The 18,141-nt window shown below is 31.6% G+C and overlaps 5 protein-coding genes across 10 annotated transcripts; 3 read left to right on the forward strand and 2 right to left on the reverse strand.

The window, feature by feature from the left end:
• Positions 1-469: 469 nt before the first annotated feature.
• On the forward strand, positions 470-1,902 carry Ndufb6 (NADH dehydrogenase (ubiquinone) 1 beta subcomplex, 6, 17kDa). Its single transcript, NM_001172319.1, has 4 exons — positions 470-526; positions 937-1,208; positions 1,501-1,602; positions 1,673-1,902. Coding segments are annotated over exons 1-4 (513 nt in total). The 5' UTR covers positions 470-525; the 3' UTR covers positions 1,811-1,902.
• Positions 1,903-2,179: 277 nt separating this feature from the next.
• On the forward strand, positions 2,180-3,909 carry LOC100116784 (exosome complex component RRP42). 3 transcript variants are annotated; one of them, XM_001601146.6, is made up of 7 exons: positions 2,180-2,320; positions 2,452-2,575; positions 2,717-2,913; positions 2,989-3,154; positions 3,232-3,426; positions 3,491-3,646; positions 3,708-3,909. In XM_001601146.6, the coding sequence occupies exons 2-7, from the start codon at positions 2,519-2,521 to the stop codon at positions 3,810-3,812; spliced, it is 876 nt and encodes a 291-aa protein (XP_001601196.1). In that variant the 5' UTR covers positions 2,180-2,320; positions 2,452-2,518; the 3' UTR covers positions 3,813-3,909. The 3 variants fall into 3 exon arrangements, with proteins under 3 accessions (XP_001601196.1, XP_032455716.1, XP_031784333.1); XM_031928473.1 differs by having other exon boundaries at positions 2,203-2,352; XM_032599825.1 differs by having other exon boundaries at positions 2,188-2,575.
• LOC100116757 (puromycin-sensitive aminopeptidase) lies at positions 3,671-7,904 on the reverse strand. Of its 3 annotated transcripts, none has more exons than XM_008210233.3 (6): positions 7,650-7,904; positions 6,727-6,849; positions 6,381-6,628; positions 6,165-6,312; positions 4,598-6,063; positions 3,671-4,528 (listed from the first exon to the last, which is right to left on the reverse strand). In XM_008210233.3, the coding sequence occupies exons 1-6, from the start codon at positions 7,677-7,679 to the stop codon at positions 3,901-3,903; spliced, it is 2,643 nt and encodes an 880-aa protein (XP_008208455.1). In that variant the 5' UTR covers positions 7,680-7,904; the 3' UTR covers positions 3,671-3,900. The 3 variants fall into 3 exon arrangements, with proteins under 3 accessions (XP_008208455.1, XP_001601173.2, XP_016843473.1); XM_001601123.5 differs by lacking the exon at positions 7,650-7,904 and adding an exon at positions 6,973-7,220; XM_016987984.2 differs by lacking the exon at positions 7,650-7,904 and having other exon boundaries at positions 6,727-6,966.
• On the forward strand, positions 7,657-10,904 carry LOC100116713 (phosphorylated adapter RNA export protein). The gene is made up of 4 exons (XM_001601089.5): positions 7,657-7,938; positions 8,311-8,923; positions 9,005-9,283; positions 9,363-10,904. Exons 1-4 carry the CDS (start codon positions 7,888-7,890, stop codon positions 9,629-9,631), a joined length of 1,212 nt encoding a protein of 403 aa, XP_001601139.1. The 5' UTR covers positions 7,657-7,887; the 3' UTR covers positions 9,632-10,904.
• On the reverse strand, positions 10,733-16,740 carry LOC100116678 (GON-4-like protein). 2 transcript variants are annotated; one of them, XM_008210238.3, is made up of 16 exons: positions 16,615-16,740; positions 15,881-16,316; positions 15,516-15,815; positions 15,130-15,404; positions 14,811-15,046; positions 14,531-14,730; positions 14,126-14,440; positions 13,855-14,047; positions 13,650-13,775; positions 13,063-13,566; positions 12,831-12,987; positions 12,189-12,753; positions 11,869-12,115; positions 11,303-11,798; positions 10,945-11,219; positions 10,733-10,865 (listed from the first exon to the last, which is right to left on the reverse strand). In XM_008210238.3, the coding sequence occupies exons 2-16, from the start codon at positions 16,270-16,272 to the stop codon at positions 10,815-10,817; spliced, it is 4,332 nt and encodes a 1,443-aa protein (XP_008208460.1). In that variant the 5' UTR covers positions 16,273-16,316; positions 16,615-16,740; the 3' UTR covers positions 10,733-10,814. The 2 variants fall into 2 exon arrangements, with proteins under 2 accessions (XP_008208460.1, XP_008208462.1); XM_008210240.3 differs by having other exon boundaries at positions 11,869-12,097; positions 16,615-16,730.
• Positions 16,741-18,141: the final 1,401 nt, after the last annotated feature.

Here is an 18,141-nt window from a genome sequence, read left to right on the forward strand (position 1 = left end):
AAATATAAATACAAAATATATTTGTAGATAATGAAAAAAGTCTTTAGTCATCTGAAATAGGAAATAGAGTCAATACTGTGAAATACCTATAACCCTTAGCAGTTAGATAAGAGATAATTGTAATTAACTTATATGAAAGATGATTTATGATGAAGAAAAGTATATTGCGATTGAAACAACTAAATAAATAAATGATCTATCTATGACTACTTTGTTGTGTTTAATTTGTTTCCTTCAATTGCCATTTCCTTGAACCTATAGCAATTCTGTTATACTATAAAAAATATTTGTAATATTATAAAGATATTTTCATTTTTGGCAATTTTAAAGATACTCACTTCTGTTTTGATATAGATTTTGATGAATGTCATTATCGATCTATTATTGTATATACTTTTTCAAACATTCGACTTACGCATGCGCATTTGTGGCCTGTCATTTCTCTATATTCTGTGACGTAATCAAGTATAGTCTCCTCATAACCTGTTTCTCCGACAGTGGTGCGAAAAGAGGAAAGCAGACAAAAGTTTGTATCTTACTTATTTTTATTAGATATTTTTGTTGAATTATTTTATAAATTAGAGTGACAACTTTGTGATTAAATTACTTATAAAACTGATTTATTATAAACAACAATATTGACGGCAAATATGTTTATATGAACTTTACATTTTTGTTTCATGGATAGAAAATCCTACAGTATTTATGTTGATATTGAGTTCCTTAATAGTTTGGCAAAAAGTACTCAAATAATAACTGATATAATATATTCTTACGGATGGTACAAATATTTATCTTCTTAACAAATCAGACATAGATAACAAATGATTGCGATTCCAATTTTTACAGTCATTAGTCGCTCTGTTCTTGCATAGGCTAATATACAAAATGGCATTTAGTATAGTACAATAATATAACAATTAATTTTTGTTTAAGTGGGAGGAAACGACGTTGCAAATGAATATGGCTGCTCAAACAGCTCTGGTGTTAAGGTCATGGGCATCCAGGGCCGTATGGCCAGCCAAAGAGAACGTATGATTGGCATGACGGATGCAGAACGAGCTTGGCGTGCTAAATGGATAAAGGATCAAGAATTGCATGGAGAACCTATTATACCAAAAGATTATTATAAAGAAAGATTCAATCCTATTAGAAGATTTTATAGATATCCAATGGATAAATTTGAAGCTGCCCTTGCTCCTGTAATTGTAAGTAATTTAAGAAGTGTTTATACTGAAACTAATAATTAGTGCCCACACCGTTTGGGTTGTTCATTTGACTTAAACTATGGGAAATGGTTTTATGGCTCAAAAAACAAAAGCTCTATTTCAGAATTTTTTCTAAGAACATATTTATAAATATACTTCACATTCATATCAATGGCCTATATGTCATTTAATAGAGATTGATCAGAAAAGTCATTTGGAGCAAAACATCATTTTTAGTTCATGACCCCATCTTTTATAAAATATAGATTAAAATAATTATTTAAAATTTTAGGGTGCAAACAAAGCTTTGATTACAAGGCATTTTATTGCAAAGCTGTCATTTCTGATTATGACTTGTTATGGTGCACACTATTACCAGAAATATAATAGAAGTGTAAGTAAAATCAATTTTTTAAAAAGATTTTTTCAATACTTATGTGATTTTTTAAATTTTGTCTATTTAGGATTGGACTAGGAAAGGAGGCTGGAAAATTGTTAAGAATAGGCCAGCATCGTACCCTGGTGATCCAGGCTTCCCTTACATTAAAGATACAAAGCCTCATGAATATGCTTCTTTTGGATTTGAAAATTCACCTATATAAAATATTTGTAATCACATTTATGTACATATAGTGTAATAGTTAAAACCATAATAAATATGTTACATTTAATAAATAAAAATACTTTAAATTTCCTTGAAAGACATATTCATTAAACATTAATTTTCATAATATTCTATATAATGTGTTAAACCTTTAATTTATAGAGTAAAACTAAAGTACGTTGTTCAAAATGAATACATAGGTTACATTCACATTACTATAAAAATTCATTTTTTAAGCTTGAAAGGTATTTTGTAGTTAGGTAGTAGAAGATAAAACCTTTTAAAAAATATGCAAAAATCTGCACATAAATTGGTACAATTTCAACCCATCGTAGCATATATTGGTATAATAGTAAGGTATGACGTCAGCGTCAATCTATATCTATAGCTATACTTAAGTAGCACGTGCGTCAGCCGGACATATAACGACCAATTATTATTCACCGTTCTGTTTACGGCGTTTTAATTCCGTATTGATTTAAATTTTGTTTTTATATTTGTATCTTAGGTAATGAACTGACGAGCACTTCAAAAGCACTTGTGACATTTTTTTCTAAATAACTGCACATAACCCCGTGTAGGCACAACATACATACTTTTTTTATAAAAAATTTTTGACGGTTCTATAAAACTTTATAGGTTATCCTAACAAATGTAAAAAAGAAAAAGTTTTCTTTTGCCAAAAATTCAATTTATATTTCAAACAATGGCAGAAGTACCATTAAGTTTAGCTGAGAAAACGTTTATTCTACATGGTGTTGATGTAAGCAAAATTTCAATTATTGTACATATATATACTTGATTGTGCTAATGTCAAGAAAGTTGAACTTCATAATACAAACGGTTTATTTAATAATACTTTTTATAAAAAATATTGCTACATCTTTTCCTTGCTGTATTCTAGGCAAATTTTAGAAATGATGGTAGGAGTCGAACAGATTATCGATGCATGGAATTAGAAACCAAATTGATGGATCAAGTTCATGGATCTGCTAGATTACGTATAGGAAATACAGATATTCTAGTTGGCGTTAAAGTAGAAATTGATACACCATATCCTGATAGTCCTAATGAAGGAAAAATAGAATTTTTTGTAGATTGGTAAATAATATATAAATTACATATTGTTTGACAAACATAAGTTAGTTTAAATATGTTTATATAACTATTTTACAGCTCTGCAAATGCAACACCAAGTTTTGAAGGAAAAGGAGGAGAAGATTTAGCTAATGAAATCAGCAATGTGCTAGCATTGGCTTATCAATCTCCTCATGCAATGAATTTATCACAACTATCTATTCTACCCCATAAAAAGTGCTGGAAATTATATGTTGATATCTTGGTAAGTTTTTTTATAAATTTGTTTGTTTCTGCTTGGTTTCAAAAATGTTAAATAAAAACTATTATCAATTTTCCTAGATTCTGGAATGTGGTGGTAACTTATTCGATGCAGTTGCTGTTGCAGTAAAAGCAGCACTGTATAGTACAGAAATTCCAAAAGTAAAAGGCGCTATGTTAGATGGTGGTGAGGCTGACATTGTTTTATCAGATGACATTTACGAGAGTGAAAAATTAGATACCACAAATTGTCCTGTTCTTGTTACATTATGCAAAGTAGGAAAGCAGAATTTCATTAATGAATACCAATGCCAATTTTATTTAAAACTTTTTTTTTTAGATTGGTGATAATTGTGTAGTGGATCCGTCATCTGAGGAAGAAATGTGCAGCAGTGCTAATATAGTTGTTTCAGTTATGCCAAATGGAAGAATATCATCAATTGTTAAAATGGGATACGGAAGTTTACAGCCTGCTACATTAAGTAAAATTCTGAAGGTAATAACATCCTAATGCACATTCTTACATTTATTTGTAACATTTTATTATAATCTTATAGATGGGAACAAGTGTAGGCATAGATCTTAATAACGGAATCCTCTCAGCCTTGAAAAGTGAAGATAAGCTTGGGGCAAACCGAGAAATTGTTGGATTTCTCAGATAATAAATTTATGATAAAAATAACCTTTTGTATAAAATATATTTTGTATATATATAAAAATATTACATCATTTTAATAATAAATCTAACTTCTAATCATCTTTGTTAAGGTTTAAAAATTCCTTGATAGCTTCCTTATCTCTATTCAACCAAGCTACATTAAATCTTATTATTTCAATACTTTGACGTACTGTTCTTTCAGTTCCCGAAACGGGATTATTTTTAAAGAATCCTTGAATGTCTTCTATAACTTCTTCTGTCACAAAACTCTCTGTAATGGTTTCTACTATCCTTGTTAGTAATGTACCACTTTGATAACGTTTAATAAAAGTTTGGCAGTTGTTTTTAAAATATTGCCAAGCAAGTTGCTTGCCCTGATGACTTTTTGTCACTGATGCGATTGCTTGAAGAGCATCTTGTGCTCTCACTTCTTCACTCATAGAAAATTCAAGTATTTTTTGTAAAATATTTACATCTTTTATTGAACCAAGTGCACTCAGAATCCTATTTTTTTCTTCATGCATGCTTGTTTCCCTATAAAGAGATAACATCTTTTCATAAGTTTCAGAATTTCCAACTGATAATACTGCTCCGTACACTAAACTACGAAAATCAGCCGGTAAAATGCTTTCTTTTTCTACATGCATTTGAAAACGGCGCTGTGCCTCACTTATAACAGATGCATCTTCGAACTCTACCAACTGAGATAAAACTAATAATCTAAAAAAATGATAACATTAATTCATGATTCTTATAATTATTAAAGTAACGTATAAAATAATGTCAAACCTTAGCAATGTTTGGAGATGATTTTCAGTTGGTTTTGGTGTCCAGCCCAGCTTTGAATGAATTTGTGATAAGAAGATTCTTCCAAATTTCTTAAACTTACTATTAATATTCGATTCGTTCGATAAAATATTATTGATTTTTCTTAAATTGTTTAAAATACTAGACCAAACTATATATTCTCTTTCATTTTCGAATTCTTTGAGAAGTTTCAAATATTCTGCAGTGGATTTTCTGCCGCTTTGCACAATAACAAATAAATCATCTAACAATCCAAGTCGATCAGATGCAGGTAAACTTTGTTCCCGAATTGCAATCAACAACTTTTTTAATAACTCACGACTATATAATGTTCTAAAAAATCCAACAGTGCCAACATTAACTTTGATCCATGCATTTTTGGGAACATTTTCTATTTCTATAACTTTGGATTTTTTATCTAAAATTATTACTTTAAATACTTTCTCAGGATTTGGGGCAGTACTCAAAGTAATTGGAATCATCCAAATAGTATTAGTATTATCTACAGAACCATTGATGTAAAACCTTTCTTGAGAAAAAATGAAAATTCGATTCTTGGAATCATCATTTGTATCGTTTTCAGTTACTGAGACAAGTGGAAAACCTGGCAGCTTTGTCCATGTTGACATAATTTTGTTGATTGGTTTACTACTGGTTTCCTCTAAATCATTCCATAAATCTTCTGTTTGAACATTTGAGTATGCATGCCTATTAAGATACAAAGTCATTCCTTTTTGGAAATCATCAGCTCCAATATAATTATGAATCATTCGTATTATACTTGCTCCTTTACTGTATGAAATTTGATCAAAAATTTCTGTTATTTCTGAAGGGTTTTCAACAGGCACTTCAATAGGATGAGTATTTGCAAGAGCATCTAGTTCCAAAGCTTTTATAAAAGTTGACATTAGAAATTGTATCCAAATGTTGTATTCTGGATAGAGATGATCAATGCTTAAGTACTGCATAAATGAAGCATATCCTTCATTCAGCCATAAATCAGTCCACCACTCCATAGTTACAAGGTTTCCAAACCATTGATGAGCTAATTCGTGAGCAACTGTTAAAGCAACCTTTTGTTTATTGACTATTGAACTATTTTCAGAATCAACAAGAAGAACAGCTTCTCTGTATGTGATCAGTCCCCAATTTTCCATCGCTCCAAAACTGACATCTGCCACTGTAATCATATCTAATTTTGAAAGTGGATATGAAACGTTGAAGTAAGATTCGTAAAATGATAATGCTTTTGATGCAACATCTAAACTAAATTCACCATCTTTGATTCTATCTTTAGGGGCATAAAGGCGTATAATTTTATCATTTAATTGTTTCTTCAAAAAACTATAATTGCAAACCATAAATGCAACTAAATATGTTGACATAATAGGTGTTCTTTCGAAAGTAATAGTGATCATGTTCAAATCATCTTTGATGGATTTTATTGCCTATAATGCAAAAGAATTTAATTACTGATAAAAGTAATATAGATAAAATTTAAAATAAATCATTATGATTGTATTCAAAATGTCAGAAAGAAATGTGTTACCATATTAGAAATAGCTTGTAAGCCCTTAGAAACAGTTAGAGTAATATCAAATGTAGCTTTAATTGCTGGTTCATCCCAACACGGAAAGCATCGTCTTGCATCTGTAGGGGCAAATTGAGTAACTGCCGCAAATTTTGTAACTCCATTACTGTAATAAAAATAACAAATTTTGTGCAAAGTGCCAACATGCAAATTAGTTTTGAAACAAGAATTTACCTGACATATTTGCTGCGATAAAATCCATTCAACTTTTCATTTATTATTCCATCAAAATCAAATTCAAGAATCCCACCATTTCCTACAGGTAAATCTTTTTCAAAATTAATAGTTACCGTTTCATCTGAATTATTGTATACAATATTATCAGATGATAAAATTTCGTATTTATTTCCACTGTTGAATGTAACATTTCTTATTAGTAAATCAATAGAATTCAATTTAATACTCTTAGTTGATTTAAACACCTGTAAAATATAAGAAAAATGAATTGTTTAGGTATACTTGGTACTATTAAAGTGAATATTTTCAAGTAATAAATGTAGCGAACTATATGCGTACATACATTTACTGTAATCTTTTCTTTACCAGTGTAAACAAAAGTTTCTAAATTCGGCACTATAGAAATGTCATAGTTGACGGGTTGGACAGCTTTAGGCAATCGATGAAATTGTGCCATTCCTACATTCTGTTGTAACCATAAACAAATATAAAAAAGTAAACATTTTATAAAACGCATGTTTGATACTACTTATACATGAAAATGTATTGCACTGATCGAAATTATTTAAACACGACTTATTATATTTACTTCGTGATCCATTGCACTGCTGAACGTTATCGACAGAACCTCCTATACGCGGCACATCAGCGGATATTTATATACTTATACTTAGCTAATCAATCATCAGTGCTGATATATGCGCGAAATAGAGATCTATTGTACCTATATGTATATCATATCTGACTGCGATTTTAATCGCTTTTTTAAGGTAAAATATGGAAATGTCTTAATTTTTCCTTATACATATAGGTATTATAAAGATTACGTTTTTTTTTTAAATAGCCTATATAGTGGGAATGACAACCACGAAAAAATGAAAAATACTAAGAAAAATGTGAAAAAAATAATTATGGTTTTTTTTTTAATCTAGTCCCAACCTGATGGAGTCTTTTACATATTTTATGTAAATCATTCTTTTTTTTCGCCAATTTTCTATGTTAAACAAATTTCTCAATTATATTCAATGTACTTCCATATCTATCATAATCATATTACGTCATCGATCAAGTTACAAGATTTTTTTCATGAAGTAGGTTCGAATCACATTTAGTTATATGTATTAACGAAGTATACTAATGTTTTGAAACTCATTTTTACAATATAAATATTCAAATTTCTTAACGAGTTCCCGCGCATCGGCGCATACGAGTCATCAGACCTACCAACTTTTGATTCTGATAAAATTAATGAAGAAAAACACTAACTCTGCGAACAAGTGAAGACGGCTGCTGCATCGGTACATTTTACTTGAGTTTTAGTACTTGCAGTTGCAAACGCAAATGGTAGAGAACGGCCGCAACTCTGCCGACGACCATCCGATGTTCAATTTCGGTCAGATTGAGTTTTAACTCATCGCCAGGGGCCACCTCCTAGATCGCGAAAAATCCAGCTTTCCGAGGTAAAGGTAATTCAGTACAGGCTTGACAAGCTCATCGCTGCTCGATGGAGACGGAATCACTGGAGCTCGAGGACGGAGAAGTCGTCGACGACGAGGTAGGCCTCTTATTTGACAGAATAAGAACATAACCTTGTTTCAGAGTTTCTTTGATTGCTTAAAAATATAAGCGCTTAAAATTTGTCAATTACTGATATGACGACTCCTTAAGCATTCCTGTCAATTATTATACCTTTCACATTTTCATCCATCGATATTTACTTTGTTTTTGTGTCTTGAATGGTATTTTCACTGTCTAAAATTTGTTATTTTAATCAAGCAACATTATTGAGTGTATCACCTTTCGATACATAATGCTGTTAAAAAACTTTATTTATAAGGAATTACTTTTGTTACATTCTTTATGATAACTGTCATTTGCAAGCAGGTTGATTGTTCAGAATTATTAATTGATTGTTTTCTTGTTTTAGCCCATCGATGCTTTTGAAGCTTACAATGTTCTTCAACGACCACATAGTCATGTTCCCCCTGTTCCAGAGCAATCCAATAAGCTCAGATATAGTGATGATTCAGATGTATCAGAAGCTTCTGAAAGTGACTCTGATTCTGATGCAGGACATTGTAGGATAAAGAGACCAAAAATCAAGATAAAACGCTGTAAGACATTGAATCAACAGTCTAGGTCTAATGACAAATACAAAGTATGGTGTACACAGGTGCAAGAAGAATCATTGACAGAAGATTTGGTCTCTTGTGGAGTAACAAGAAGTTTATACCATGATCGTAATGTTGAAAGTTATGATTACACAATGGGATACTCACTTAATAAAAAAAGCCGAGATAACAATACTTCTGATGAGGATCAAGAAGTAGAACCAAGACTGACAAACAAAAGAACATTTAATGATAGGCGTAATGCTAAATTAAGATTGGGTAAAAGGAGTAAAAGTCATGAAAATGAAGAAGATCCAAAAGGAGCAGCCAGAATCCTTCCAGATTTAATTGTAACTACAGAATCTTCTGTTGATGAAGTAGCAGCCGATATTGCAGACAAATTATCAGAAAAAAAGGATACCCTCATCAGTAAGTAGATATTGCTTTATTGAATGTATAAACATTAATTTTGAATTCGTTGTATAAATAAAAAAATTTTGTAACTTGCAGAAAGGGTGGTTGAAATTTTAGGAAAAGAGCAAGCTATCGACTTTTTCCAAAAAACAAAGAAGATAGAAGAAGAAGGAGGTATGTTGATCATGAATGGTTCCAGAAGAAGAACTGCAGGCGGAATTTACCTCTACCTTGTTAAAAATGACGATCACATTCCTCAGCCAAAAATTCGAGAAATATTCTACCAGGACAAAAGAGAGAATACAGATAGAAAAAAGATGATAGAGACCACACATAGAAAACAACAGACTCAAGAGCTTATGAAACTCTTAGAAAGTATGTAAATAACTGAATATTTAACAAAAATTGTAAATTTGCAACAACAATTGCTTATTTAAAAAATCTATTTTTTCAGATGGTTCAAATAAAGATTTACCAGCTTTACTAAACCGAGCTGAACTTTCAACACGACAAATAGCTGAAGAAGCAAGATTAAGAAGGGGCGAAGGTATGGATAGGATTCCAATCGATTCAGATCGTACAGTCTCTAATCCGCCACCAAGTCCCGTAACAGACGATCCCGATCATTCTGAGCCCCCGAATCCGGTTTGTTCAAGACGGATTCAAGAGTATGGAGATGATTTTCTTGATATTGGTGTAGAAGTGGACATGGAAGTCTTTTAAGTCAATTACCTGAATCATTTTCATTTTTTTTTTTTTTTAATTCAGTTTTAAGGCACTATTATTATCAATTAATTATCGTTTAATTATTATTATCGTTACATGAAATTTGTTAATTTTAAATTAAGATTAACTTTGATTCCTTTTCATAATTTGCGTATATATAAAATTCGAAGTTCATATGCGATTGTAAATATGCGTGCTGATTGCCAACTCACTCGCTCACTTTGTACAGATCTTTGCAAATATTTATGTACAATTTCATAACGAAAAATTTCCCAAAATTGAAAAAATCAATAGCCATTATGCAACAATCAATTATGATTAAGCTAAAAGTTGATATTGTCAAACTGATTGCACCTCAATTAAATCATTGTAAATTATTACATTATCCAATAATGATTTTATACTTTAAATAGATTTTATAAGAACCTTGTAATTTTGATAATGTTCTTGCTATTAAAGAATTAAAACCTTTATAAATGTCACAAAATGAATTAAAAGCATCAGTGTCAGGAGACGATGATAATCGATAAACCAATCAAATTAAATTATTTAATGTTGTACTTTGCGTGATTGATTTCAAACTTATTATTTTAAAATTCATAAAACATACAAAAACTAACAATATACACACTTGTAATTTTTCAAAATTGGGTGTCTTGACACTGATACTTTATTTTGCAACTAATTTATCTCAAAAATAAAATTTTTATAGTCGATTTGGTTTAATATTTGTATAAATTTTACTAACTGAAATCGCTTAGTATAACAATTTTAAAATAGCAAATAATTATACAAAAACTTTCCTGTCCAAATAAGTGAAAAAAAATAAATGCGTGTATGATGGGCAAAGTTTATATTAGGCACTTAAAGTTGTAAACAGCGTTTTTCTACAATATAAGTCTATTGTAAGACTGCAGTGTATTGCAACAATTTACATTTAAGTACACGTAAATGTAATGTACATAATAGAATTTCATGAGAGTGGTGAACCAGTAAATTTGCGTTCTGCTAAAATAAAATGGTAATAAACTTGTGAAAAAGAAGCATCGTTAAAGTTTAAAAGCCATTATTAAATAAATTGAAATAAAAAAATGTAAATTTACGGTACTTCAATTTTTTATTGTAAACTATTTACACTTTCTATAAAAACAAACTTTGTACAAAAAGAACAATGTTATCGTTATGCCATTTTTTCTATCAGAGACAGTAAATATTCACATCGTTCCTTCACCTATGAAATATAAATAAATTTAGTTTAAAAGAATGTAAATCAAATATAGTTTTAAATTTGAATAAACATCCATATTTACCTGATGAACAGATCTATTTTTCAATGATGCACTAATTAAGTTAAAAGTTTTTTCCGAGTATTCTTTCTGTACATTCTCTAAGAGTATTTTATCTTCTTGCATTGTCCAAGGCGTATCAATAGCTGACTGCTCAGTTTCCAAATTTGTACTGCTATCAGAATCACTAGAATTATCTAATTTTTCCACATTTGTGAAAGAAACGTTTACTTTTTCCGGGCTTGTCAATGCGTCGTCTTCATGACTATCGGTACTTATTTCACCAAGTTTAGTACCAACTATATAATAAATATAATAATAATATGATCGATTAATCGAAACTTAATATTCGTGGGATTCCATTCAAACATTTGATACTTACACAAATCCACATATTCATCATTAGTAGTATTACAGCCTATACCTTCTTCAAATTCCGTATTATCAGTATTAGGACCAAATTCGTTTTGATCGTCATCAGTCTTTGGCTCAAATTTGACATCTTTTTTATCAGTCCTTTTCTCTCGTTTACTTTTTACAGAAGCAGATTTGACTAATTTCTTAGAATCTATAGATTTAGATGGCGATTTCATGCCCTTTTTATTAGATTTTGTCGACGGTTTATCGCTTTCTTCCAAACTATCTTTCGTAGGCGATCCTTTGGATGAAAAAGGTTTAACATTGGATTCCTCAGATAATGAATCTCTCTTAGAAGATTTCCGACGCTTTCTCGGCGGTGGGCATGGAACAAATCTTTCAGTTGTTTTTAAAGATACTCGCGAAATGTTCTCGAGCTTTTCATCGTCTGCTCCAGGGAACGTAATTTTCGCTGGCCTCAAACCTTCGGAAGTTTGTAGATATATCCTTCCGTTCAAAAACTAAAAAAATATACGCATTTGTAATTGTATGTAGATTTTAACAGTGGAAGTTTTTCAATATTCTCATTACCCTTGTCCCACAAGACGCGCAATGTTCGTTGGTTCCTTTGGCTTTCGAATCAACAAAATTGTGACAATCACACTTGCAACTATCGCCTCCGTAAGGGTCTTCTTGAGGAGTAGACACTGGTAGCTCAATGTTTTCATAAAATTCCGGAGCATCCGCATCGTAGGCCTTGTTTTTGTCATGTGGCCCAACTGGACACAAAAGATTCTCGAACATGTGAGCAGCAAACAAGCTAATCGTGAAAAGCAATCTAATTATAGAACAATACGTTACATCGTTAATTTTGTATGGTGCCGTAAATTAAAAAGTAGTAGGTACAGTACCTTTCAGGAGGTTTCCCTGTAGGAAGAATTTGCAAAAACAGATCCATAATTAATGGATGTCCTTTAAGAGCTGCGCCCATTACAGCTTGTGCCGTCTCGATCGTTACAAACGGATCCGAGGATATTTGTGTCATTGCTTGCATAACTTTTCCTATACGAGAAGGTTGTTTTGCGAAATACATTTCGGTTACTTGAACAAATTCGCGCATTTTCAGCAAGTGTGTGTGTTCTACGGATTTGTCTACTAGTGCCGCCTGATGTGGTGTCAAAAATAATAAAAAATCTGTGAGCAGATCCGGATATTCCTGGAGTTTTTCATTGACTTCTTTATAAAGTTCCACTGCAAGTTTATCTCTATCAATATCCTTTCTTTCTGTGACTTGTAAATTTTTACCACCAGGAAGAGATGCATTTTCATCCAGAAAATAATCGCTGCCATTATTCTGATCAAGATTTTCTATCTTTTCACTGTAGTCCAAAAATAACTTGAATACAGCCCTATATAGCTCTGGGTCTTTCGATTCCACTTTCATGTTAATCTTTTGAATATATGAGGCAGCAAATTCTAAAAAATAATTATTTTAAGAAAAGAAAAAAATACTAATATGAATGAAAATATTAATTAAACAAGATTCAACATACTCGTAGCTCTATCGCATTCATTAATATTATTTTCAGCCTCTAACAATCGTTTTAAATTTTCCAACTCTCTAGCTTGCTTTGTCTTCTTTCGACTTGCAGTATTCTTCTTTATGGTTGTGCTAGCAAGCATAAGTTCAGCTATTTCGTCTTCATTATCCTTACATATAAAAAAATCATGATTAGTGTATTATTATCGCATACTTTTCTATTTTTACAATGGCTATATGCTCACCCCTTTGCTAAACGAAGATGCGTCGTCGTCATTTTTGTCGGAGTAGTCTTTGTTCTCATTGATGGTATTAGTACTCGACGTGGTAACCTTTGGTGATAAATTCTGGGCCATAAGTTTCATATTTTGAGCACTCTTGATTTTTGCCAGACGAGGTGTAGTCATCCTTAATCGAGTTGGCCTCGACTCCTCTTCGTCCGTTTCGCATGTCCTCATACTCTCTGCAGACTCTGCATCGGATTCAGCTTCGTTTACCCTCGACTGCGTTATTTTGGGCTTTGAACTACTCGCAGAGCTGCCACTTTTTGAAGACGATGTGCTAGTATCTGCTTTTTGGGGTGTCATTAACGAAGGCATATTTCTCATCACGTTAACTATCGGATTTCTCAATTCATGATCTTTATGTATCATGATCTCATCGTGAGATACTGGAAGAAATTCGTCGTCATAATCTATCTTTTTTGACTTCGTGAAACATAAGAACTCCTCAAGTGTGCCATACCGTATCTAAAGAATAATATACATCACGTTTTAAAATGAACGATTTTCAATGCTTATAGAACTACTATCTTTGATATGTTCAGACTTACATTGTCAATTATATCTTTCCAAAATGGAGGTAAAAAAATTATAGGTTGATCTATTGGTGCTCTAAGGTCGTATTTATTTAAAACACAGTGTTCTGTTCTTGGAGCTGAGCCAGTTACATAATAATGCTGGAATTTGAAAAATGCAAATTATCTTTGAATGTTTATCATGTTGTTATTGAGTACATTATTTTTGCTGTATACATACCTTAATGGGGTTGTTTATCTTAGCTATTTTACGTCTTTTTATGTGCATTATCATTCCTTTCACATCTTTTGTTGGTAGCAAATATTTTTGTATTTCTTTTACAGCATCGGCAAATATATGGCAGTCTTTATTAAATCGCTTGTTCAACGACTTGATGTATGGTATGAACTGTTCTAATCCAATAGCTATAAGACTATTTAACAAGAGAAAAATTTTAGTAAAAGAGAACAAATTTACTAATTAATATGAAATTGAATAAAATTTCTAGTACTGTTCTTCTGATGATAAATATTTGAGCTTATCGTGTATTGAAGTAGAATTAGGGAAAACGGTTGGAAGCAATTGGGGATGCATAAGTGCTTTACTATCAACCATTAACTTAATTAATTCAGGGTGGAACTGGTTTTTATATTTTCTTTTTGTCTTAAAAAAGATTTTTTCTTGTTCGATTTCTGCATCTAGAAATTCAGCATATTCCTCAGAAAATGTCTCATCAGTGAATTTTAATTCCCAATCAGAAACTAACTGTAATGCATCTGCGAGATTCTGAGCTATAAATTCTGAACCAATATGTGCACCTAAAGTACTATAAAAGAAGAATAGTGTTTTTAATATACATTATTCATAAACTTCTAAATATATTAAATATTTTTCATTTGACTATTTTTGTAGATACCGTAAACTGCCTAAATTGTCTTTACAAATTTGTGAATGTTTGTGCAGCATTGGATGTTTATAAGTCATTATAAATTGTTGGGCCATTAGTTGCACATGTTGAGAAAGCTGAACAGATATTAAATAGCGTTGGTGTGGATTAACAATTTCTGGAAGTTCTGGTTCAGCTAACACAGGCAATAATTCCACCATTGGATTTCCCTTTAATAATTGTAATGCATTTAGAGAAATTTCAATAACGTTTTCCAATGTAAAATATTATTGAGTTTTTTCACCCTTACAGGAAAAGAAGTCTCCATTGATACAAACGAAGAATCGGGAGTTCTTTTCTTTTTCGATATTTTATGTTGTTGCTGCTGCTGTTGCTGTTGTTGTAATAGTTGTTGTCGTTGTTGTTCTTGCTCATGTTGTTTTGCAAACTGGTCTGCAAATTCATCAAGTTCTGCTATCAAAGTCTTCAATTCTTTCTTGGTTATTTTGACTGCTTTGTCTTCTCTGAGTTCTTCTTCTTTATCCACTGAATAGAATTTGATGGTTAAATATTAAATAGTATGAGATTTCACTAAAAAGAGTTTACATAAATTATAAAAATACACATACGTAATTCTATGTCTTCATCCTCCAGAATATTATACTCTGGATCTGCTTCAGGATCATCATCAATGTTTATTTCTTTTGGAATAGGCTGAGTATACAATTCCTTCAAAAAGTTGATATACTCGTCTTCTGGTTCCCAGTCCCAGTCATACATGTCTGTTGTGATATCTGGTGGGATAAATGCTTGTTCTATTTGTTCTAAAGGTGTTTCACTAAGACACAGTTTTGATCGAGTTCTGTGGCCTATACTTTCCTCTTCAGTTGGAACATGTGGAATACTTCAAAACCATGTCATATAATTATAAATAGTATAAATTATAACTAGACTTGATTTATTAAATGTAATTTCTATTGTAATGAAGGATGAAAATCAAAATAAATCGACTCACTTTTGTGGTACTTTAAAAACTCCTTCTTGATCATATTGAACATCAGGTGTGATTGCTCTCTCCATTGAAGCAGATAACTCACAGGGAGTTGCAGGTGTTCTTGGCTGAGAATCCATATCGCTTCCTACAGAATTATCCACATCTTTATCGTCATCGCTTGGTGGATCTTGGTCAGGTTGATATTCTTCATCAGAGGAATCTTCAGGAAATTCTTCTTGTATAAGCACTTGAACCTCAGAAGTTGTGGTCTTTACTGGTGTCATAGGCCAAGGGATATCAGGTTGAGCCAAAGCTAGTTCTCTGTTTCAAAGGAAAACAAATATATAAAAAATTGAAAACTTTAAACAAATGAAGAAAATACTTACTTGGCTTTAGCCCTTGTTAATTTAGGTTCAAAAACAATATCATCATCTCCTTTTGTTAGTCTTTTATTGACCATTGCTCTAACATGTTCATGTGATATAACATGTTTCAAAATATTTTTTACATTCGTAGCAGTCAAGTTAGATTTAGCTGCCTTTGCATCCAATTGCCGTTCAATCTCCTCCTCCATTTCATTCAAAAAAGATGTTTCATCAACAGTCACTTGTCTTCTTAATTTAGTTGTATTATCATTATTGAAATCATCCACTTCTGCAACATCAATTTGAAGCCCATCATCAGTTGCATCCGAATCTAATGAAGCATCGCTGACTACGGAATCTAAATCCAGGCTAAAGGAAAAAGAGACACTGCTTTTTTCTGCTGACTCGTCCATTGTGGTATAGTTTTAGTTTAACTTATGCAGAAATGATTTCTTTCCTAGGAACAGATAAACTCTGATTGAATTGTGTTTTAATAGATTTCGAAACAGAGCTCGTTAAAGCAGGCTTATTAAACGATTCAATTTTAATTTTATTGTCGTATTGTATTTCTAAATTTTATTATATTTCACCGTAATGTGCAGTTCAAAACGTACCTATAGTTACATGAAAAATAGAACGCGCATATATCAACATGTAAGAGGTTATGTTCAGCATTTGAAATGCGAAAATTTTTTAGAATTTCATCTCACAACACGATCCATCAATAAAAATAAAAATATTATAGTAATACCCACCCTTATAAAATATCTTATTCGTATTATTGGATATTCATCGTTTTTTTATATGTTGTACAAAAATTAAGTCCTCTCTTTGTTTTGACAGTCCGCTGCCCGATGCGGTATACCTATATATATATATATATATATATATATATATATATATATATATATATATATATATATATACATATAGGACCTAAGTGTAATTATGGCGGGAACGGAACATCGATATGCGATACGCACACAATATATATAAGTATATAAGGGATGCTGCGGCTATCCTCTTAACCCTTGGGGTTATCTATTAATACATATAATATTCAATAATGAACAAATATTTCGAAATTTATGAAACGTAATCCCTCTATTAAAAAGTAGAAGATATGCGAAAGTAATAGAAGATCAAGTTTTATATATAAAATGTATATAATGTTCCGTAATATAATTGTACGGCGAACCCATAACAATCAAAGAATGCATAATAAGTGCAGGTGTACCGTACATTTTTTTATAATAATCCGTGTCAGGCATCTTGAAAAATAATCATATGTTATATGTAGTAGCTGGGCGAACTTGAACGCTTTTTTTTGTCGCTTTATATTTTAAAACCGTTAAAAGAGAATAGAAAACCAATCAATTAGGTTTCAAGTACTTGGATTAAAGTTGTTATAAAAAAATGTTCAGCTCCCTAAAAGGTCACTGTAAAAATCCGTCCACAACTTTGACGAAGCATAACTTTTATAAAATTGCCCCAGGGGTGGGGCAATCCTATAACGGTCTCGGGGCAATATTATACAGATTGAATTTAAATACAGAATGGGGTGAAAAAATTAATCAGAAAATTGTACACATAATGTTTGAAACTTAATTTTTTGATTTTTCTAAGATTTTTATATCATATTGGCGACCCGTGTCGCTACTATAGGTCAGTCATCCCTTATCACAGCTTATGCGCCATTTGACAGCTTTTTTCAGCATACCGCATTTTTACTGATCTTTCTTTCGATAAAAATGGATTTCAAGTCCATATTTCTCTATGTTAATCCTATGTACAGTATTGCCCCGTACCTGATGTACAAACTAGCCCCAAGGGTTTTTGAAAAATTCAATCGTGAAAATATCTAGCCTTAAAACTTACGCACAGCAAGCGACCCGGCGTCAAAATCACCCTTTTAACGTGTACTTTTTGATCTCTCACAGGCCCGCAATATTAATTTTTCGACACACTGCAGGCGTGGTCACACTTGCCCTGACATTTAAAAGTTACAGAAAGTGTTGGAGAATTTTTCATTCACTGGCCGTGCACGCATAACCGCTGCTTATAGAAAAATCCGACGGTCCAAATGTTGGTTTTGGTCAGATATGATTACTCAAAAGTTATAGAAGAGTTATAATATTGGCCCGCGTTCAAGTTCGCCCCCCTCTCCCCTATCTATTTTTCATCGCATCAAAAAACACGTGATTATAAATATACGAACAAAATATCATATATGTCAGTCCTTATATTATATGCTATCCCTGTTGAAAAGAAATACATATTCT

This window comes from Nasonia vitripennis, chromosome 4 (assembly GCF_009193385.2).
Source record: "Nasonia vitripennis strain AsymCx chromosome 4, Nvit_psr_1.1, whole genome shotgun sequence".
Classification (NCBI taxonomy): domain Eukaryota; kingdom Metazoa; phylum Arthropoda; class Insecta; order Hymenoptera; family Pteromalidae; genus Nasonia; species Nasonia vitripennis.